Source organism: Aedes albopictus, chromosome 3 (genome assembly GCF_035046485.1).
Source record: "Aedes albopictus strain Foshan chromosome 3, AalbF5, whole genome shotgun sequence".
NCBI lineage: Eukaryota > Metazoa > Arthropoda > Insecta > Diptera > Culicidae > Aedes > Aedes albopictus.
This window is the reverse complement of record NC_085138.1, coordinates 362,538,569-362,562,667: the sequence shown is the minus strand read 5'-3', so window position 1 is coordinate 362,562,667 and position 24,099 is coordinate 362,538,569. Positions and strand designations below refer to the sequence as shown.

Sequence of the window (24,099 nt, the reverse complement as noted above, 5' to 3'; positions counted from 1 at the left end):
CTCTGGAGATATCTTCAGGTATTCTTCCAGGGATTTCTCCAAGAAATTGCTCCAAAAATTCCGGCTGGGCCTTAACGCATTGAACAAAATACAACAGCGTGAGAGCCGAAGGATTAAATAATGCTTTAAGAATATTATGTTAATATATTCAATTTCACCGTGTTGCGTTTAGTTATAAAAGTTAGTGGGTACAAATTTTCGGCGGGATTCAGAGGCGTTAGGGAAGCGTTACGGAGGAGATTCCGGGGGTTTTGGAGCATCTCAGGTTCGTTACATGGGGTCCAAAGGGGTTTTAGGGGGATTTTGAAGGCATTTCAGAAAGTTTCAGAGGTTTTTCAGAGACCCCATCACAGTATCTTTTAAAACGCCCTTGAACTTTGATTTAAAGGCGTTCTTGAAACTGCCTGATACAATCCAGACCTGAAATGCCTCGAAACACCTCTGAAATCTCCCGTAATTCCGTTGAAATGCCATTGAAATCGTCAATTTGAAGTACCTCTTAAACTCCTTTGGACGACTTTAAAATGCTCAATATACCCCCCTGAAACTCACCTGGAAACCCCTTGGACTTATAGGAACGCCCTTTAAACGTTCCTGAAAAACCCTAAAACTCTTTAAAATTACTCTGACATAGCTTGAAATGCCCTCAGACCCTTTGCAACGCCCTTTAAAGGCACCTGAGATCTTCTGAATTCCCCTAGAAACGTCCCTGAAACCCCGTTAATACTATTGAAATGCCCCTGATTGCCTGTAATCCCATTAAAACGCCAATGAATTCTGACAGAACGCCCTTGAAAGTCTCCACAAATCCCTTAAAACGTCCCTGAAGCTCCTTGGAACCGCCTTTTCTGAGCTCTCTGGAAACTATCTGATAACCCCTTTAGCTTCACCTCAAATGCCCAGGAGCAAGACCTGTTCTCGCGAACTAGATTCCCTCATTAAATCCCAAACTTAATTTATGCATAAATTTCCCTTTTTTTATGCATTTTCTAATTTATGCACATTTTTAATTTATGCAGTCCCAGCCATGTGCATAAAAAGTGATTCCAGTGTATCCATATTGCTCCTTGAAACAGCAACCAACTTGAATTCCCGCATAAAATTTGTCAATAATGCTAAAGGTTACAAATATCCGCCCAATTTGAAGTGTCGCACGATTAGAATTGGTTCAGTTTTATACATGACTACCAGCTTCATCGGTACTGGTCGGGTTCACTTGAACGGCCATAACTCCGGAACGCTTCGACCGATCCGGACCATTTTTAACCCGGGAGCGGTCGCGTCGTGTACTGAGTACACGCACCATGAAAAATACACGCTTGTGAGCGTGAGCGTGGCGCCGTTGCAGGTAGTCAAAGAAGCGACTGCTCGAGGGTTAATAGCAAACAATGTAGTAAAATGCAATGGGAAGTGACTTGAAAGTGAGTCAACTTTTTTTGTACACAGTCATACATACATACGCACATTCACACACATACACACACACACACACATACAGTCCTACGGAGAACTAGGGCTTATGGGCGGAAGTGGCAGACGAAGGATTTCGACAAGGATACTTTTATCGAGTCACTTCGGCGATGCGACAAACTTCGACGCAGCAGGGGGTTGACCGAAGCGTTAGCAACAGCATGTGATGCAGCAATGTAGAGGAAGACGGAACCAAGGAACGGTAGACGTGGAATGCGATGCAAAGTGCCCTCCGTTTGACATGCCTTCCAAGCTAGAAGACGAGTTCAGAGAGCACGAACTGATGATGCCAACAGAGAAGAGCGTAAAATTCCTTTCCTTGAAGCTAGAGCTGCCTTCAAACGAGGTATCAAACAGAGCAAGGCGAATAGTCACAAGGAGCTATGCCAGGAAGCCAAGGCTATACCCTGGGTATCGTGGAGGATCTATTTCCAAAACATGACACAACAACATGGCCATGGCCACCTACTGGCCATTGGCCACGTACTCCGTACAGTGAGGGCGATGCGGAAGTTACCGTAAATCGCCTGGTCTGCAATGACGAGCTCGTTACCGTGGCGAAAGCATTGAAAGTGAAGAAGGCTCCCAGTCCGCATGGAATCCCTAACGTGGCATTAAAGACAGCGATATGTTCAGGCCAGTGTTGCAGAAATGCCTGGAGGAAGGTAACTTTCCGGAAGGTCCAAAAACTAGTGCTATTGCCAAAACCAGGAAAACCGTCGGAAGATCCAGCATCGTACAGGCCGATATGTCTGTTGGATACTCTCGGACAATTTTTGGTGAGGATTATCCTTAACAGGCTGATCGAGTGTGCCGAAAGTGAGAGAGGGCTTCCATGATGCAGTTCCTGGCTTCCGCAAGTAAACATTGACGGTGGATGCCATTTGGACTGTCGTTGAGAGGGCATCCTTGCAAAAGCGGAGAGGAAATCGCTACTTCGACGTGGTAACGATAGACGTGAAAACCGTATTTAACAGCGCCAATAGCGCTCCATAAAATGAGGGTCCCCAACTATGTGTGTAGGAACAACTACCAGAACAGAGTCATTGTGCACAAGACCAATGCAGGGCAGAGGTCGTTTAGAGTGATAGCAGGTGTTCCACAGGGGCTACTTGGTTCAACACTCTGGAACAAAATGGTCGACGGTGTGCTAACACTAAAGTTTCCAGCAGACTTCATTACCGGGGAGTTCGCAGACGACGACGTCTTGGCGGTATCTGACTAAACAATTGAAGAAATGGAAATGCTTGTGTCGGAGTCAATTGACACCGTCGAAAGTTGGATGAATGGTGTGGAGCTGCAGATAGCCCATCACAAGATAGAATGTTGTCAGTAAGCGCAAAGCAGTCCAACGGATGGAGATCACGGTTGAAGGGCAGAGAATTTCATCGCAACGTGCTTTGAAGCACCTGGGCGTGATGGTCGACGACCGTCTGAACTTTAACGCGCACGTCGACTACGCCTGCGAAAAAGCGACGAAGGCAATCAATACAGTAGCGAGCGCCTCCTGGCAGGTGTTGCTAACTCAATACTTAGGTATGGAGTAACAGCCTGGTCTGCAGCGCTGAAAACGAAGCGAAACTGTGGGAAGGTGAATAGTTAGACTATCCGGGTCGCGTGCACCTACAGACAGAACAATCTCGTCAGAGGCTGTATGCGTTATCGCTGGGATGATGCCCATCTGCAGCGCCCAAGAGGAAGACGTCGAGTGCTATTGGCGTAGAAGCATCGGAACTTGGTCGTTGGGACGCCTGTGAACCGGGAGCCAGTCTCCAAACGGAATACCAGGACAGACCTCAGCACCTGTCCGGGAAGAAAGGGTTTCGAAAGATGTTCCACTGCCGGAGAAATCTTTGTCGTTGTAGGAAAGGTTCACCGCCGGGGACTATCCATATCCAAGGAGTACGCAAGATGATGGAGCGTCAAAGGCCGCACGGTTAGTTGTCCTCCTTCGATGAAAAATTCTCCATGGAAGTAATGTAGGCACGTAAAGTGTCCAGAGATATGAACGGAACCTGAGGACCGCATCATCACGGAGGATCACAATGACAAAGGTTGAACTGGAGCCGAAGGACTCAGCATCTTCTTCTTCTTCTTCTTCTTCTTGTTCTTCTTCTTCTTTATGGCTCTACATCTCCACTCTCTTCAACTTAGTCTTCTTTGAGCACTTCCACAGTTATTAATTAAGGGGCTTTCTTTGCCTACCATTGCATGAATTTGTATATTGTGGGGCAAGTACAATAATACACTACATAATATGTAGCATATGGAGCAACATTTGAAAAGGGCTCAAGAGGTCTTGTGTCTTTTTTCTAAAACGCTCCGTAGGGCATAACAGCAGCCCGCCCACGCAAATGAACACCGTTATCCGAAAGATCGATGTTTGCTCTATCTGATAACGGTCTTAGTTTTTGTGAATAAGCTGAGGGGGGCTCAGGAGCGACGTGTGAAGTCATTGTTTACCAATGCTTGTATGCCCTTTTAAAATGTTGCTCCAGAGCCCACGGAGTCGATTTTTTTCCGACTGGAATGGGAATTGAACCTGCCGTCTCCGGAGTTGGCGATCCAAAGCCTTAACCACTAGGCTAACTGCAGAAGGGCTCAGCGTGGTACATGAATTTGAATAACCAATTACTAACGGGAGTCAAAGGGTTTAGCATGTAAAGTTTAACTAAACAACTAACGGAAGCTACAGGGCTCAGCATGAGATGGATCGCTGAGTGGCGAATTTTGTGGGAGCCAAAGAACATGCATGCATAGAACATAGAACATAGCACCTCCCTTCAGATTTAATACTACATGATGGAGTATTTTAGGTGATCTCTCATTTTTAGTTTGAATGATGCACAGATCAGCGGTGGTCAAATCAAAGAGTGTTCAGATTAGACGTGGTTAAACCGAAGGGGTTAGACAGTATCATCAGCAAAGAATCTAGAACTTTATCGAGAATTGTGAATGATTTCACTGTCTCATACGAGTTTTAATAGTCTGCGATTGGTCTGCGGCGTTCATAACAGCAGCTAATCAGAGAGAAGGGGTGGTATCTGCTAGATTCCGTATGAATAATGTCCCTTTAAGGTTTGTGATGACTAGACTATGTTGTTTTTGAATGGGCGCAACCTAATATGGAACCATCCATCGGCCCGGATCAATCAATTGGTGGAATACGATTCTAAAATTGAAATCGTGCTGAACTCCATATTACTGGCTTAGCTTTTAGAAAAACACTAGAAACATTATCATCCTGTCCCGGTCATCTGGTGAGGAGTTCTGTCTGCCCGAGGCCTAATCAATTTTCTTGATTCCCTTGACGTCTTTATGGGGGATGTTGCGGCGGCAATTTTGTTGTATGGTGAAACTGGCAACGCTATTATCTAATAGGAATGAATTCAATGTACATACTAGGATTGTATGTAATAAGATTTAGTGTTAAGTTGTGCGCTGAGTTGTGCAGTTCATCCCTCTGGGAGTTTGGATTAGGAAACTATCAAGTAAGTTAATTTTAAGTAAAACCATGTAAATAAATATAGCATTGAAGCTGCCGTAAAATACGCTGCTCTCAGTATGTGTTTTATTAATCCAGAACCAGAAGAAACTCGCGCCAACAGGGGAGTATATGTTGCGTCTCATCGCGGCATAACCAAGGCTCTCTCATTGAAGTTTATGAGCAGGTTGCAGACTTCCGCACTCTTTCCGGGTCCTTGATTGTTCGAGGACTCATAATTCATTTATATAATTCTTGCTTGTTTTTATCCTCGCCCCGATTGAGTAGTTTGGATTCATCACACATCCTTTTTTTTTTTTTTCAAGCAGTGTCAGACTCAAATAAAAAACACAGTGATTCTTGAAATCATCGTACAGAAATTCCTTTCTTCTATTTTGTCTAAAGTTTTGTCCCGTTGAGTTAGAGAGGAATCTCTACACTAAGTGTCCATTCCAGTGTTGGAGCGCAATTGTGCAATGAATTTCAGTCAAATTTTGTCAAATTTTATGTCATATTTATGTGAAAACTTTTTGACGTAGGACTACGTCTCTCTTTTCTATACCGGGTGTCATTCTAAATTTTCAGAAATCGGCCGCGTTACGTTTAAAGTGGAGATTTTGAGCGTTAATAACTCAGTCATTTCTTGTTGAATCTTCAAAATTTTGGCACCAATCGATTGCAAATCTTTACACCAATTATGTCCAATAATAATATTTGCTGTTTTTCAATAACAAACTATTGAAAAATAGGGAAAAGTGAACTCATGTTTATTCCAGCCAATCACGATCGAGCACATTTTGGATGCTCCCGTCGAATATAAAAGCTACTGCTTCTTCGCATCTTCCCTCATTTGCCTTTGTCGTCTCGAGGTGAACGCATCGAACGAGAGCTGCCCACTTTCTTCGTTTTCGCTCATTCTTCTTTGGCAGCCGTGTCGGCTCGGTATCGATGGTTGTCGGCAAGGGTGTGTTGCACATTCACCTTCTAACCGTCTAACGCGGCAGACCAGGGAAGTGTTTCGAAAATTGGATTGATCGACGGTGGTGGCAGAGGCAGCAGCAAAATCCACAGAAAGACCCGCCGTGACGGACGAATTTGCGAGTTGCGTCGCTTTTCTTTCCTCGAGGCCTCGATTTGGATTGAGTGACAGCGGCGCATTGCTGATAGCATCAGGATTCGCATCCACGGCAGCAAGCGGCGGGCCAATTTTCGACGGCGTTCAGCATTCAACAAGGAATAAACCAACACGCATTGCGTGGCATGATGAATTCATGTCATTTTCTGTTCAAAATCGTTCAATATTTAAACGGTTCTTTTCAGGACCATCGAAAATTATTCCTCAAGAGTTGTGAATCAGATAATTATTTCATTCCATCGAACAGGAAAAGTGTGGTGTGACCGAAAAGTGAAAGATTGAATGCTTGATGGCCCCGCAACAATGATGATGCCGGCCACCATTGGTTCCATCCGGAATTTAGCAACGCTTTATCCTATCCGGACCATTTTTAGTGGAACATTGTTTAATTATAGCATTTTCGAGTTAAAATGATCTGAATCTTCCAATATTTTGGTTACTTTATTCGTTACATGAAACTTTTCTCATTTCTCGGTTGATAACTCGTTTCAAGCGTCTGGTGCATGTGGGGCGGGGCATGTAAACGAAATAAACTGGAAGCCAGCCAAATGGGAGGAGCTTCATCTGCTAATCTAGGGGTATAAAAGCTGTACCCTCTGATTTCTTTCGTCATTTTCGTTGGATCAGTCAAGGTGGTTGGTGTCACCTCCAGCCCGGCAGCAACACACACGAACACAGCGACGACTCTGTTCGGCCAGGAATTTCATCCACGGCAGCAAGCTGCCGGTTAGTGTTCAAAGGCATTCAGAATTCAACGCGGCGTAAACTAACATGGCAGGATCACATCAAAATCGTCCATAATAAAAACGGTCCTTTTCAGGACCACAGAAAATCTTTCCTACAGAGTTATGAAAAGTGAAAGACAGTTCCGCTTCTCAGCAAAAGTGAAGCCGACCATTAATTTTATCCATAGCAGCAAACAGTGGGTCAGTTTTCGGTGGCCCAGCATTCATCGCGCAGAAACCCAACACGCATTGCGTGGAATGGTGAATTCATGTAATTTTCTCCAGATTCCAGGCCTAATATCATCGATCGGGAAAAGCGTGGTGCAACAAAAAAGTGAAATATTGAATGATTGATGGCTCAGCAACAATGATAAAGCCGGCCACTAATGATTCCACCTGGAATTCCACAACGCATTTTCCAAATAAGACCACTTCCTGCAAATTCACTTATTTCTCTCATCATTTGACAAAAGTAAACAAATTTTGATTGTTGTATCATTAAAGGGGCAACTATTTTTCAACGACTATTGAAAAAGTTGACTGATTTTGAGTTGTGCCCTTACTGCGGAAAATTGGTGAAAATGTCCAAATCTCGCGTTTCACATCGAATTTTGGAACGGGTCTTTGTGAGATGAAATTTTACATAGTTTTTCATCATTTGCCATCAAAATCTCAAAAATGATCAATTTTGAGTTGTGCCCCTATTGCAGGAAACCGACGATTTCATTTCTGGGATGATTAATGGTTTGAAGCGTCTCGGTGCATGCGGGCGGGGCATGCAAACAAAATAAACTGGAAAGGCAGCCAAATGGGAGGAGCTTCATCTGCTAATCTAGGGGTATAAAAGCTTTGTCCTCGGTTTTCTTTCGTCATTTTCGTTGGATCAGTCAAGGAGGTTGGTGGCGCCTCCAGTACGACAGCAGCACACACCAACCCAGCGACGGCTCGGCTCGGCTGGAAATCGACGGCTTCCAGCATTCAGCATGGAGAAAATCAACACGCATTGCGTGGCGTGGTGAATTCATCAAAATCGTCCATAATATAAACGGTCCTTTTCAGGACCAAATAAAATCTTTCCAAAAGAGTTATGAGTTTGACCGGCAGTGGACTTTGGCAACGCATTATCATATCCGGACCATTTTGCGTGAAAAGTTTTTCAATTCTGTGAAAGTCTGAACCGGCGCATTAGAGAATCGCCCAAAACCGCATGTTGGACTTACCTGATCGACCGACTACTTACGATTGACCTGTGCTCAGTGGTGACACCGCAGTCGTGGTCCAGACGATGCCGAAGAGTGCGATGACACGAAGACGCACCGAGCTGTTCGTGTTGTTTGTAGACCGTTGGTAACATTGCAGGTGACGTGTTGCAAGATGCATGTTTCGGTACTGGGGGTGAAGGGATGGGATATTCTACTCCAGTGGTTCCCAATCCCCACATCACTCCTCTTCTCGCAAGATGAAAAAAAGAAAAAAAAAAAACCTGAATGTACAGTTAAATTTTATTGGTGACCTCAGAATAAGGAAAAAAAACTTAAGTTCTCAGTATGAGTTAATTGTCTTCTACCATACAAACATAGTCTTGTAGATGGCTAGGGGCCTTTCTGTTCCTTGCAGCCCTTTGGACCGGGTTTCCGTCCTTGTGCTCCCACGGCAGAGTATCTTTATTAGCTGGCCGAGACCGCCATTCAAACACTTTCTTAGTCTGTGAGACATGGCGTTTGATAGTCCGCCCTTCGTCGTCACTGAGCACAAGATTCCCATTGTTTTGTTGCATGACCGTATAACGTTGTGTTCCAAACCTTGAATCTCCTTTCGTCCGGGTTAGTCGCTCCACTATTACAGTATCTCCAGGCATCAGCTGACATTTGCGAGCTCCCCGACGGATATCCTCACGTTCTTTAGCTTTAAGCTTCATTTCACGGTCTCTCTCATTAAGTGCGTCATCATCGTGATCTGGTCTGTCTCGGTTGAAGAGTGGCAGTCCACGTTTAATCCTTCTTCCACGCATAATTTCTTCGGGGGCAACTTTCGTTACAGTGTGGGAAGCTGCGTTATGCGCTTGAATGGCAGCTTGTAACTCCTCATTGTAGTTCGATCCGGTAGAGACAGCAACAGCCATAGCTTTGTTGATTATTTTCATGTAGTTCTCAACCATGCCGTTTTGCTGAGGGAAATGTGGTGTTGAAAAAATGGCCTTGATTCCTCTTTCATTACAGAACTGACTATAATCATCTCCGTTAAACGGAGGCCCATTATCGCTCTTCATACTTTCCGGAAATCCCTCTCTTTCGAAGATGTCGTCGAGAACTCTTTTGGTTTGCTCGAAACTGGTAGATTTTACAGGACGGGCAATTATGTACCGAGAGCGATAATCAACCACCACCAGGATGTAGACTCCTCCGAACTTGGCGTACGGCCCATTGAAATCAAGAGCGATGGTTTCCCAGGCAGTCTTCGGAACTACGGTACGCACCATCGGGGCGGGTTTTTCCGGACGTCCATTTACCGCGCATGACTGGCAAGCTTTGACCCATTTTTCAGCATCTCCTGCCATTCCTGGCCACCATACACGCTCTCGCAAGATAGACTTAAGTTTAGCAGCTAATGGGTGTCCTTTGTGAGCTACGCTCAATGCTTTCTCATGTAGTGACTTAGGAATTACAGCACGACCTCCCTTCAAAATGACTCCGTTTTTAACGCAAAGTTCATCCCTTACAGAATAAAATCTGCTGAGTTGTTTTGGCCATTCTCCAATTCGTAGAGCATTTGACACCTTCATTAGCAGTTCATCTTGTTCGGTAGCCGCACGAATCTCATCTTCCGTCAAAAATTTTACGCTGTTAGCCTCCAGGCAAGCAATTTCCCATGGGCTCGTATCCTCATTAAACGGTTCGTCCTCCCCTCCATAAAGACGCGATGACGGATCAGCAATATTGTCTCTCCCACGAATATACTCAACCTCGTAGCTATATGGGCTCAACCTCAGAGCCCACCCATCTGCTCTGGTCAGCGCCCTCTTTGAATCCTCCCGAGATCTATTGAGGATAAAACTTACTCCTCTGGCATCCGTTCGTAGAACAAAGTGCCTCCCCAGTAGGAAGAACGAGAAATACTCTACCGCCCATACAGCACCTAATGCTTCCCTCTGATTCTGAGCATACTTTTTCTCCGTAGCGGTCAAAGCTTTAGAGGCAAAGCTGATGATCCTCTTAGTTCCATCTGAACTTTCTTGAGTTAGCACGGCTCCTAGTGCCACTGGAGAAGCGTCTGTGTAGAGTACAGTCTTATCGTTCTCAGAAAAATATCCCAACGCAATCGTGCAGTTGGCTATTTTTGCTTTAGTTTCCTCAAATGCTTTGGTTTGTTCTGGGCCCCACTGCCACGCATGAGACGTGGTTACTTTCCACAGCGGACTTGTCAAATCGGCAAAGTTTTCGATATATGAGCTCACATAGGACGCCAGCCCAAGAAAACTGCGGAGCTCAGATACGGTCGATGGCTCCCGGAAGTTTTGGATATTGGCAACTTTGGCTTCGTCGACATGAAAGCCGTCCTTGTCCAGTTCATGGCCCAGAAACTTGATTCGGTCTCGGTCAAATTCACATTTTGATGTGTTCAGTGTGAGGTTATTTGCTCTTAGTGCCTGGAGTACTTGAGCAACTGTCTTCCTTAAGCTTTCCAGGGTGTCTGCGAATATCAGTATATCGTCAATGTATACGATAACATTGTCGATTCCTTCCAATATGCGGGTCATTTCCCGTTGAAAAATTTCGGGAGCACAGTTCACCCCAAACATAAGCCTCGTAAAACGGTACATCCCATTTTCTGCGAGAAACGTGGTTAATTCCCGAGATTCCTGAGTCAGCTCCAAGTGGTAGTACGCGCTAGTTAAATCCAGTTTAGTAAAGTACCTTGCTCCGTGCAATTTCGTCTTCATTTCGTTGAGTACGGGCAGGCGGAAATACTCCCTTTTTATAGCCCTATTCGGCGCCCGCATATTGACCACTAGCCTGAAGTCCTCCTTGCCTTTTGGGACGGCCGACATACCGCTAATCCATTGCGGGGCAGTGGTGACTTTTTCTATTATCCCTCTAGCTTCCATTTCATCGAGTCTTGCTTTTGCTGCCTCCCTGAATGCAGCGGGTACGTTGAAGTAAGCGTTGCGTACCGGCGGTACAGATCTGTCAATACTGAAGTTGACCATTACACCAGGAACCTTCGGAAAAATGTCAATGTCACCGTTTTGTTCAGAACAATTCACTGCTTGTCCGACGAGCAACAACTTCAAGTCGCTGGCAGTTTCACGGCCCAACAACCAGAGATGTCCATATCCTCAGTGTGGGAAAGAGAAATAGAAAATACACCACTCACGCTGTGCATCTGAACAGGAGCCCTTCTCTTATGTGTGGATCCACCACTGCGATTCGGATGCGCGCAAGCTTGGTGGGTAGAAATAAATCTCTTAGCTCCCTGAGCACTAGGCCACACAACAGTGCGGCGAGAGCGATTTCAAATTCTCTTCGGTGAAAGTGTAAAAAATCACCCGGGTGCGCGCTCCAGTGAGGTTTTTGCGCCAGAGTGCGCGCTGCGGTGAAACGCCCGAGAGTTCTCGCCCCGGCGACACCATGGTGATAATTCGGTGACTGCCGGGTGAAAACACGGGAGAGCGCCGGAGAGCGATGCGCGCGAAAGAGTGAGCCACACTCGATCCAAGGCGGACGAGCAAGAGCACGCACTAGCGCTTGGTCTACCTACCACCCAAAACAAGAGAAACTGGCTTCTTGGTGTGGTGAAAAATGTTCCTATCCCCAGTGTGGTCGATAAACTGACGCCGCAGTGAATCGCTACGGTGAAATGCCATCTCTGCCAACAACGACCTACCTCCCTTAGGAATCACCAAAAATTTGGCTCGAACTACTGGCTTACTACAACCTTTAACCTCTATCTTCGCCCAAAAAATCTTTGTAACAGCCATTGGTTGATCGGCGGCGTATGCTTTGAGATGAGGGTAAACCGTGCGATCAGCGAACTCTAGATGCACGGAGCCATTTTTAACCTGCGTTTCTAAGCACTCCCAATCTTTACCTCCGATCACATTTGCATCTGCACCGGAATCAATTAAGAATGATATTGGTTCCGATGAGCCTACGCAACAGTTCACTAGAACATCAGATAGTGACAGCGAATTGATCAACTGTAAACGAAATGAGAACATACAAGGGAAAAATAATCAATAAGTCTGGTTTGATTTTGCATCTGGCGTTCACCGCCTTTATTCAGAAGACATCAAAAATCAATAAAGCGAAACAAATGATAATCATACCTGCTCGTCCTTAACGGGCTCTTCAACTTCCCTTGAGAAACCAAGATTGTTTAGCCGCTTCTTCCGACATGTGACAGAGAAGTGGCCACGCTCGTTGCACGTGTTGCAGTTCCTGTAGAGGGCTGGACAAGGCTTCCCATTGTGCTTGGGACGGTCGCATCGGAAACAACGGTTGTGTTTCCCGACGAATCTGCCTTGGTAGTCTTTACGCTTGTTCGGTGGCCCATTTGCGCGACTCCGATCTTCCGAGTTCCATCCGCTTGACGATGTTCTTTTCTGCCCTGCTTGCTGATAACGCGGTGTACTTGCAACGTGCATTATATCCTCCGACCTTGCCTCCGGCTTGGAAGGGCCAGCATTGATATTGAATGCCTCAGCTCGAGTGGCTGCTTGAACGATAGTTTGGGTATCATGGTTGTACGTTCTCGCTGCATTGGCGACATCTCGGTTGCTCATTCCCTGTAGTATTTGAGAACGGATGAACCTGTTCTCATCATTGCCATACCCGCACATGCCAGCTTTCCCTACCACTCTTGCGTAGAATGTTACCACAGACTCACCCGGCTCCTGTTTGAGGCGAGTAAACTCTTCATGTTCGGCTGTCGTATCAACCAGAGATCGTAGATATGTGCCAATATTCTGCGTTAGAGTTGGGTAGCATTGTGGATCATCGAAACTTGGACAGAGTTTTGCAGCATTGATTAGGCCCTGTAGTTGATCGCCCATAAGAAGGTATAACAATTTCGCTCGTTTATTGGCACTCACATTGTTCAAATCTGTTGCAATGTCAAAATTCGATTTGAACCGACACCATTCAGTCCACAACTTACTGGTGGGAATGCCCTGTGGAAAAGGACGGATATCCCAACGTATGCCCCCAATGTTATCTGTCTTGGTCTGAGAAGAAGCGCTGGTTTCCTGGTGGCTCGAGCTCTGTGTTAGTACGTTCTGCGGGCGGAGCCATGGCGGAGGTGATGTATCACGCACATGCCACTCTTGTCCACGTTCCAGTCTATCAAGCCAACTTTGCTCGCCCCGCTTCTCTCTTCTGTGTTTCTGAGAAACACGTTTCTCTGTCCGTTTGGAAACTCTTTTCGGCAATGCTTTTAAACCGTCTGATTGAAATCCCTCTAGCTCTCCTTCACTTTCATCGGACACAACGGACTCGTTCTCTGAGTCTTTTTCTTCAACATCATCATAGTCATTGTCAACATAGGGTCTGACTCGTACGTATTTGCCGCCTGGCATACTGAATGCTGAAAATGCCAGAATAGGAGAAAAAGTGGAAAGGAAAAAGTTAACCACACATAGGCTATTTATGATAAATAGCATATTTTATGTAATGAAAATTTCAGCTCTGTTCTTGAAGTTTGCAAATAAATTCATCAAGAGCATTCAGACACCTCTTTTGAAGTGTGAGTAAATTCTGTCTATTCAGCCGCATGCGGTATAACCTTTTTAACATTTTTTTTTTGCATTTTTTTTTATAATTCAGAGTCCCTTTAATGAATGCGTCATACGCGTACCTCACTATTTCATATGACAAAGATTTATTCATGGTCGTACCGAACCATTTTATTTAATCATGGTTATGCCAAACCATATTTTACAGTTAACAATGATCGTACCGAATCATTTTATGTATCAATGGTCGTACCGAACCATCTGTATCTTTGATGATTGTGCCAAATCATTTCATTCATCAATGGTCGTACCGAACCATTATTCTCAATTATGGTCGTACCGCACCATATCTCAAGTTCGACAATGATCGTACCGAATCATTTCATGTATCAATGGTCGTACCGAACCATTTAATATTTTCAATGATTGTGCCAAATCATTTCACTCATCAGCCAGGGTCGTACTGAACCATTTCATGTATAGTCGTACAGAGGCATTGAACATTAACCGAGTTAAGTCATTACATTCGTCAATATGTAGTCATACCGTGCCTGTAATTTCGCATTAACGGTTCATATAAAAACATATTTAAGAATAACACATAATTTTAACAGATATACTGAAAACCTTTAGCGTTATATTGACGCTTTACCAAGAATTGTATATAGCCTTCAAGAAGCAAAAAAAAAAAAATGGAGGCCTATTTTTTTATTTTTTTTTTGCTACCATAGTCAGCTAACATAAGCTGAACAGAAAATATTTACTGTATTTCGCAACGTTCCCATCCATATACAATGCTGTGAATACCGATATAGAGGAAACCATTGCCACAATATGCTTTAGACAAACACTGTAATCTAGAACAAGTATTTGTCAGTTTAGTCAAAAAATTCATTGGAAAAACTTCGCTCTGCAACAAACAATGCATTTGGAACACATCGCAACTCTGTTGGCGTTTTTATTTTGGCGATGGCAATACGCTCAAAGTTAAAACAATGCTACAGTTTAAACCTTTGCATCATTAAGTGAACATCTACTGTATCTTGTCCACTTTATGAAAAGTTCTATTGATATGACCATTTCACGTAGCTGTTAAGAAAATTTCGAAACTCAATCACATCACCCCTGTATGTGGTTAGCTCTTTTCATGCTAAAACCATTTAAAGAAAATAACGAATGACATCAGAATCCTTCATTTGATGTTATCAGTTCCAAAGCGAACGTATGAGAAAGTTTGTCTTACCTTGGTGCACTTCTCCGGGTCAGTTTCACAACGTCACAAGATAATTCCACTCCTCCCAGTTGTAATACTGATGTCGAACGTCAGTGTTCTCGCACGTGTTCTCCTATCACACTTTACACGTATCCACAAAATGGCTCAGCGCTAGAAAATCGACGATCCTGGTCATAGAAATGATTACAAAATAATTCACTCTCCCCATTAGCCGCTACGGATAAGGATGAGGAAACACAAAATACGCAAAAACAAAAAATCTAAGCAAAGCAGCTCTTGGGGCTTTTCCTTCTTTTTTTCACTAATTTTTCTGATTTCACTTTCCCAATGTAGCGCGCACCAAACTCGCAGACTTTAATAATGATTACACAAGGGTCTGCCCTTCACTTTTCTATCATTCCAAGATGACGTATATGCACGGGTTCCACAATGATGCGATATTATTCGCAAGAACTACCCCCACACTTATTTTTTTTTTTCGTAGATTCTAGTACGCCAAGATCCCCGAACATGCTAACGTAAAATAACGAACACCAATATTTCTTCTCTTTCACTTTTTTCTTACACGTATTCCAATATGTCGAAGCCCGCGAAACTCGCAAACCGTGCTGAAAACGATGACCGCCAACAAATTTTTTTGATCACTTTTCCTGTGTTCCAAGATGGCGTGGCAAAAAGGAGCGCAGCACGCGGTTACCGAAAATTTTGCACAACGAAAAAATTGCAATGAAAATTTTTATCCAAAAAACACCCAGGTTTTACTTTTCACTCGCGGTCCAAACTTGCAAGATTTTCATGGGCGATTCTCTTTTGCAGCCAATTCTAGTAGGATGTTGGATTATTTGTTTCTGCTGCAATGCAGAAACAAGCCTGTCACGGAAGCCATTGTGAAAGTCTGAACCGGCGCATTAGAGAATCGCCCAAAACCGCATGTTGGACTTACCTGATCGACCGACTACTTACGATTGACCTGTGCTCAGTGGTGACACCGCAGTCGTGGTCCAGACGATGCCGAAGAGTGCGATGACACGAAGACGCACCGAGCTGTTCGTGTTGTTTGTAGACCGTTGGTAACATTGCAGGTGACGTGTTGCAAGATGCATGTTTCGGTACTGGGGGTGAAGGGATGGGATATTCTACTCCAGTGGTTCCCAATCCCCACAAATTCTAACATTTTTCAAATTAAAATGATCTAAATCATCTAATATTTTGGTTACATTATCCGTTCAATGGAAATTTTCTCATTTCTCGGTTGATTAATCGTTTGATGCGTCTGGAGCATGAGGGGCGGGTCATGCAAACGAAATTAACTGGAAAGCCAGCCGAATGGGAGGAGCTTCATATGTTAATCTAGGGGTATAAAAGCTGTGCCCTCTGTTTTCTGTCTTCATTTTCGTAGGATCGGCCAAGGAGGTAGGATGTCATCTCCAGCAAGCTGCCGCATATCGACTGCGATGACTCTCGGCTGATAGCACCAGGAATCTCATCCACGGCAGCAAGCGGCGGGCCAGTTTTCGACGACGCCTAGTATTGAGCGCGGAGGAATCCAACACGCATTGTGTGGCATGATGAATCCATCAAATTCGTCCATTATTCAAACGGTCCTTTTCAGGACCATCGAAAGTGATTCCTCAAGAGTTAATTGGAGAAATTTCCACCCTCGATCGAGAAAGGTGTACTTCGTTGCCAGCAAGAGTGAAGCCGGTCATTAATCTCATCCACGGCAGCAAGCGTCGGGGCAGTTTCAGGTGGCGTCCATCATTCAGCACTGAGAAAACCAACACGCCTTGCGTGGCATGGTGAATTCATGCCACTTCCTTCCTAAAATCGTCAATTAATCAAACGGTCCTTTACAGGACCACCAAAAATTATTCCTCAAGAGTTGTGAGTTAGATAATTTCATTCCATCGAACAAGAAAAGTGTGGTGCAACCATCCAATATTTTGGTTACTTCAGCCGTTCAATGAAAATTTTCTCATTTCTTGGTTGATTAATCGTTTTAAGCGTCTGGAGCATGCGGGACGGGTCATGCAAACGAAATTAACTGCAAAGCCAGCCAAATGGGAGGAGCTTCATCTGCTAATCTAGGGGTATAAAAGCAGTGTTCTCTGTTTTCTTTCGTCATTTTCGTTGGTTCAGTCAAGAAGGTTGGAGGTGGATGTCACCTCCAGCAAGACAGCAGCACACCAACTCAGCGACTACTCTCGGCTATCGTGCTAATGATAGCACCAGGAATCGCATCCATGGCAGCGGAGCGGTGGGCCAATTTTCGACGGCGTCCAGCATTCTCCGCAGAGAAAACCAACACGCAATACGTGGCATGGTGAATGCATCATAATCGTCCATTATTCAAACCGGTTCTTTTCAGGACCATCGAAAATGAATCCTCAAGAGTTAATTAGATAATTTCCAACATCGATCGAGATGTAGTGCAACCAAAAAGCAAAAGACAGAGCATCGTTGCCAGCAATAGTGAAACTGGTCATTTTATTCTAATCCACGATCGCAATATGATGTTTGGGAAGCTATGGCTTAACGCCTTTCAATATTATAATCATTTTATCCTTTCGATGAAAATTCTTTCAAACAACGGTTGAACATTTATCTTCAAAATGAAATAATGCTCAACCCCCAAGTGATGGCCAACCACGCGAGTTACGGAAGGTTTAACTAATTAACATCTTATGAATGCGTTCAGTGAAATGAATCATAACAACTTTAATCAACACATCACTCCGCCGATTTTAATTTTGCCAGTATACATTGTATAGGCCTTTTATGTGATAAATCCGTTAGGCATTTATTTACGAAGGTCGGACAACAATGACCCGAAAAATCAGCTGATGTAAGACTTCAAATTAAAGGGCCCATTTTAATATATAAAAATCAGAACTTCATTCCAGCCTTTGTCCTACGTCAACATTGCGGTTATGTCTCAGACATTACCCACCCCTAGTTTTTTTTTTCCACTTTACAATTCTGTATTGGAGTTATATTTGTCTACACCATATACTCTAGATTATTTATGACAAACATTTTTGGATGAACAAATATTGCAGCAATTTGAACTAAAAGGTTTTTTTTATTTGTTACTCAAAAAAATACCTACCTTTTTCCCTTGAATGCCAGCAGATACTTTTTGTTGGCCGGAAAGTTGTTGCTAGCCACAAATCCGGTGTTTCCGCCCCGCAGCGGAAACTGCTTGTGGAACAGCGGTATGCTCACGTCGAAGTTAGGCCTTAGCGATTGCACACTCATGCTGGCCTTGGCCAGGATGGCCTGTCCCGGATCGAACCCCAGCCCATTCTCGTTGTAGTCCGGCCAGGTGCCCGAGTAGAGGTTGAATATGATATGGTTGCGGCCATTGTTCCAGTACGGGAGCCGCTGTAACCGCGATGGCACATTCCGGACGTAGTCTTCGCTCAGTGAGTCTCTGTCCAGGGTGTCAATTCCCAGGACGAATAGGCAAGCTTTCTCCGGGTCGGCTGTATAGTACCGGCTCTCTTGGATGGCTGAGATGATTTTCTGGTAGTTGGGGCTTATGGGAGGAGGTGCTCCAAGGGAGTTGAGCGGCTCCGGTGGATAGACGTAGACCAGGAAGTTCTGATCGGTGCATTTGGTGAAGTCGAAGCAGGTTTCCATCCGACAGGTATGGGTTGGGGATGGAAGTGAGTCTCCGATGTATTTGGATTCGAAAGAAGGATGAGCGTATAGATCATCTTCCGGAATGGAATGTGAACTTTGGACGGGTGGTTCAGGATAGTCGGAGAATTGGTAATACAGCTGTTGATATGGTGGGAGCTTGGATGGGTTCTTGCGAACGCTTATGGCGAAGAGTTTCTGCAGCCATTTGAGCCGGTAGCCTCCAAAGTAGCAATACGCGAGAAAAGCGCAGCATATTATCACCAGAATGTAGCGCTTTTTTGCTTGCATTTTGGATGAAAGGGTTGGCGTGAGCCTTTTTTGAGTATAGGTGCTCAAATATTTACGGGCACAGCTGCAGCTCCGGAGATTAATTGTTATACATTGAATTATTTATTGAGTATCGTTGCACCGGGACAGACCCCAATTTGGGCATTATCCGGAGATTCCGCTGCGTATTTACAGGCCAATGAACGTGGAACACGTTATAGCGGGAACTCTTCCTTATCACTTGTTTCACTGATTCTTCCGGCTTATTTAAATATCAACATTTATTCCTATTTTATAATTAAGCAACTGTACCGCCCGCTACGAGTACAGATATCACATAGAGATTATCCGCCATTCGTTATGCGTATTGACACTAGATAACATGTTTCCCGGCTATCCACGCTATACCAACTTCAAACAATTCCACTTTCCACATGAATAATTCAGCTCATCCCTCGAAAACCGCCGCGCACTGACCGTGGTATTTTTGTTTAGTACACAACACACCAGTATCGATTTTTAATCCTTCCCTCTTTCACCGCCTGTTCAAGCTACTGCTAACTGCAGCGGCTGTCGCCTCTATGGGAGGTAAATCTTATTTTCAGCTTTGTTTACATTCCGCTAGCCAAGATTCCGCTACTGCAGGTAAACATCTCGGCAATCAAATCTGTAAGAATAACATTCAGCCGATTTCCGCTGCTCACAGTCGCAAGCCATCACATCCCCACGATAGACAATGCTAGGAAAAACACGTCCGCTCTTCCCCGGAGAATCGCTGCGGAACGCATCATGTCATATTTTGACATTTACATTATTTACATTCATGGCCTGGACGAGCACTGGGGATCTTGCACTTCTTTTGCCAAATAGAAGCGGGCTTATGGCTATTAAAACTGAGTTTCACATTCCCCGAGCTTCATCTCCACGGCTTTCATCCGATTCCAATCACATTAAGATCCTGGGCCTAGCCCAGCTCTTCTGCAGCAAACATCCCCAGCTTCTTCTCTTTTCACGCAGCATACATTCCGGAACGATCCTTACACGTCACATACACGACGGAACACACTTCCGATACACCATTCACATTCCCCAGGCTTCGCAGCCTATCATGCTCTCTAAAACATGACAATCCATCACAATTAATCCCATAAAAATGCCGATTTACACACTTCCGATTCACTTCCCAGCCCCAGGTATAAAAAACACAACACTACACCAGAAGGAGGAGCACATAAAAAAACACCGTCTGCGCCACGAAGATCTCCGCGCGAACACTACTGGCCACAAAGATGCGACAGAAAAGACGTACCGAACAAGACTGATTCGATATTGCACTCCACCGTGTGCCACACGAAGCTAAGCAGCAGCAGCGAGCGGCAGCAACCCTACTTGTCAAACATGCGTGTGGGCAGCACAACCCTGTAACCACCACCGTCGCCATCCCTGCATGTACAGTATGGGCAAGTGTTTACATCAGAAGTGTCATCCCCCGCGCGACGACGAAGAAGACGCATGGCGCGGGCGATGAAATCTTTCGCCCAGGCGATGTTTTTTCAGATTTTCTGTACTCGCTGGTTTGTTTTCGTGCTATCTCTTACCGGTTCCTCTGGGGGAAGGAGCGAGAAGGATAACCAAAAAGGAGAAACGTCAAAATAGAGGAGAACGGTAGTACCAACCTTACCGCTGGGGAAGTCAGTTGGAAAGAGCGAAATATAAGCGAACGCTTCGCGAGTTTTTGTTTTGAAGTGATTGTTTGGATTGTTGCTTGACGAATGGACAATTAAATAAATAAAATTAAATAAAAATGCATCTTCACGACTAATCTCTATTATTTTCTTTTCAGGTTGATACCAGTTGAAAAATACATGAAAATCAAATTCTATTCGTTAAGTTGGACACTTGATAAACTTGGATTCACACATCTTCGCAGTTACATAGCGATCGTAGATGGAAAGACTTATAACTAATCAGTTGAATTAAATAAATAAATTTACAAATAATTATACCTAAACTTGTTTGCTTTTTACTAGAGAGTACTTCATAAAGTATTCAATACGATACTGATGTATGTATCACTTTTTGTCTGTTAATTATAACACGTTGAGTCCAGAACGCCCAATTGAGCGGGACCTCATTAATGTACAATTCCCAGATTTGCCAGGCATCTCGGGAAACAGAGAAATTTACAATTCACGAGCATTTATCACAAAATATTTCTTATTTTTAGTAGTCCCAAGATCGGTATAAATTATAATGATACAAATTAAGAAAAGGTAACTTAGCGAAGAGAAGGTGGTGTAATAAGGGATTTTTATCAAAAACTGTAAACTAGGTTCAGCAGCTGGCACGGGTTGTTTCCTTAAACCTAATGAATTAAAAGTCAAAACTGGCATTAAAACTAAATCACCAATCAAAACTGATTCAAACGGATAAGTTTGATCGACAAAAACCTTCCATGACGAAGAGAAAATAACCAGATAACGGAATTGCCAATATAAGTCCATGAAGGGCCCATAAAAAAAATATTGGAACAATTTCTCGACTCCTGGATGATTTTGAAAAATGTTTCTATAGATATAGGGTATAGGGTATACCCGAGCAGATCGTATTGAAACATTCGTACTCATACAAAACAGATAGGGGCTGTCCATAAACCACGTGGTCATTTTTTTGGGACTTTTCAACCCCCCTCCCCCCCCCCCCCCCCCCGCGTGGTCATTACTCCATACAAAAATTTTTATTTGTCCATACAAAATGGTCATTGGCCGAATTGGATATCGGTGAACGGCAACCCATAATGGACGACCCCCCATCGGACTGGAAAAGGAACAAGAGCCACACATAAACATCCTCGTGCTCATCATTCTACCAAGGACAGGGTAGAAAGTGACAGCAGCGCAAAAGGCTTGCCAGTTCGATATAGTAGAATACGAATGAATAGAACACAATTAGGCGCTGTACAAAGTTTGAGTGCAGCTGCCAATTGGAATCGCTCACGCAGTGCCCTAGTGGACAAAAGAGCTGTAAATTAGGTTAAGTGGTTGAAGAATAAAAAAAATTAACGACTCATGCAAAATATTTCGTTTAACCAAATCGAATTTGATAGTTTTAAGCGATTTATGTTAGGTACGATATTTCCCATACAAGCCACCCTCCAAAATTCGTTAATTTAGATGTTAATTGACTATATTTTCCTTTGATTGCTTAATAAATACATTTCCATGTCTAATGGCTTGCAGTCAAGAAAGCCCAAAATCACATATTTTGCCCTAGAAATTGAGCTCAAAATTGTGACGTGCGGGAGCAAATCTGAGCCCAGATTCAGATTCAGCGGCCCAAAATCTGCCAGAGACACATAAGTTTGCTCTTGAGACAAAAATATGTTGCGCTGTGTAATTTGTATATGCAAAATGTTTGTTGAAACTTGTAGTTAAGATTCACGGTCCCAACCCCGACAACTTACTTCAAAATTCCGGCTTATCTACAGTTCTCTAGAAACCAAGAATTTACCGTCTACGATAATTTCAATGTTCTTTCTGAGAGACACATGGTCCATTCCCAAGTAACCACGAAGCCGTATATAAGTGCATCAATTTTGCCATATATTGATAATTAAAATTGTGAATATAATGCTGCATTGCTTTAAACCCCTCATTGAAGCAATATTAAAGTCGAAAAGGGCCCCACTAAAATCAAATTAGTGCCACATATTGCAGCACGCTGAAAGCCATTGCTAAAGTAACATAAATGCATGTGCTGTACATTTGCATTTGCACATGCTTAATACGTGCAACACGACAAACCAAAACAAAAATCTATTTTTAGCACCGTTTCGTTATCGACGGTACGATGACCACCCCCCCCCCCCCCCCCACGTGACTGTTTTAACCATTATTTTTTTTGTCGCCGGGTCGGGAGTCGAACCAGAAGTGTTGAAGACCGCTAGATGAGTTCCATCGCGCTGGCGCCTTAGACCGCTTCTGCTGCAGTGATAACAACAGATTTTTCATTAACTAAAAGGAAACTGATCTTTGATTGATTGAGACATCATTGCAGTAGAAGCCCAAACGACTATGTCATATGTAATAGAATACGGTAATTTATCACATTCTGATAAATTACTGATAAATACATAATGCATTTTAGAAGATATTCAATCAATAAGAAAATTAAAACACCCTTCGCACACTGCTCATATGCTAATTTTGATTTCCATCATTATTGGCATGTGATAGCAGCCTACAGAAAAGAGAAAAGGTCATCTACAAAATGGTTTTGCTGTCGTCGATCGGTGGCTCAAATGGGGATTAAGTTGGTCGGGAGTCGAATCAGAAATGTTGAATACTGATGGAGTTGACCGTAAAGTTGTTGAATCTTCTTGATTTGATTTGTTTACCATTAGAATCAAGCTTTTATAATTGTATTTTTAGAGCAAACTTTGCTAGTTCGTACATTGCAATTATTCAGTTTTTGCAGTGCTGAATTATTGAATTATCTTATATCACCTTTTATTGAACCCTAATGTAAAGAAACATGCAATGCATCATTACATTGATAATGCCAATCTAAAGGATTATTGCATGAGAAGTGTGGAATTACTGCATTTCGCATTGCAGATGTTGATATTTAGTCTAATTCGTGCAATGATATAATGCTTGTGGTTACTTGGGTTCTGTCTGCACGTAAAAATCACAGAATCACAGAAAACACACAGATTCAACTTCTTAAATGTTCATCACTACGAAGGTAACCACCAAATTACCTTTTTGCTTTCTAAGGTTGTATACTCTATTCTCTACACCCTTTAAGTTTCCTACACTCAGGAGTGCTTGAGGTGGTCTTAGGGGTACTTCGGGGGCGTTTCTGGGGGTCTCAAGGGTGCTTCAAGGGGTCTCTGGGACATTCCTCGGGTTTAAGAAGTACTTCAAGGAGTCGCAAAGGGTTTCAAGTGTCTCAAGAACGCTTCAAAGGGTATCAGGAGCATTCCAGATGAGCATTTCAGAAGATCCCATGAGGCATTCTGAGGGACTCGCTGGGGGATACCTAGAGGTCTCAGGAGCATTTTTGGAGGGGTTCCACGACGCCTCTGAGACGCTTCATGGTGTCTCCGGGACGTTACAGGGACTCAATAGGTTCTAGGGGGTATCTGTAGGATTCAGGGGGTTTCAAAGGTTTTAGGTGATACCGTCTACCCCCGTTCGTTTGAACGGCACCTCATGCAAACCAACGGGGTTCATTTTTAATATACGTCTAGCAACTCTGTTAGCATCGAAAAGCACACTACTGGCAACCTGATTTGGTGTTTTGTTTTGGTTCTGCGTTCCGTTTCACTCCGTTCCATTAGCAGAACGACGTTTGAACCATTTTTAGTTTAAACCAAGGTTTTTATATATTAAAGAATATGTAAAT

At 43.7% G+C, this 24,099-nt stretch overlaps 2 protein-coding genes across 2 annotated transcripts in view; both read right to left on the bottom strand.

Moving 5' to 3' along the window:
- LOC109411435 (exostosin-1) overlaps nt 1-20,301 on the bottom strand; it is a 703,630-nt gene extending 683,329 nt beyond the window's left edge. The window contains exon 1 of the mRNA XM_062855443.1: nt 17,888-20,301. Within this exon, the coding sequence (XP_062711427.1) occupies nt 17,888-18,711 (824 nt within the window). The 5' untranslated portion in view covers nt 18,712-20,301. The remainder of the gene's footprint in view (nt 1-17,887) is intronic.
- LOC134289489 (uncharacterized) lies at nt 8,367-15,935 on the bottom strand. Its single transcript, XM_062855367.1, has 3 exons — nt 12,141-15,935; nt 11,666-12,011; nt 8,367-9,277 (listed from the first exon to the last, which is right to left on the bottom strand). The coding sequence occupies exons 1-3, from the start codon at nt 13,470-13,472 to the stop codon at nt 8,367-8,369; spliced, it is 2,589 nt and encodes an 862-aa protein (XP_062711351.1). The 5' UTR covers nt 13,473-15,935.
- Nucleotides 20,302-24,099: the final 3,798 nt, after the last annotated feature.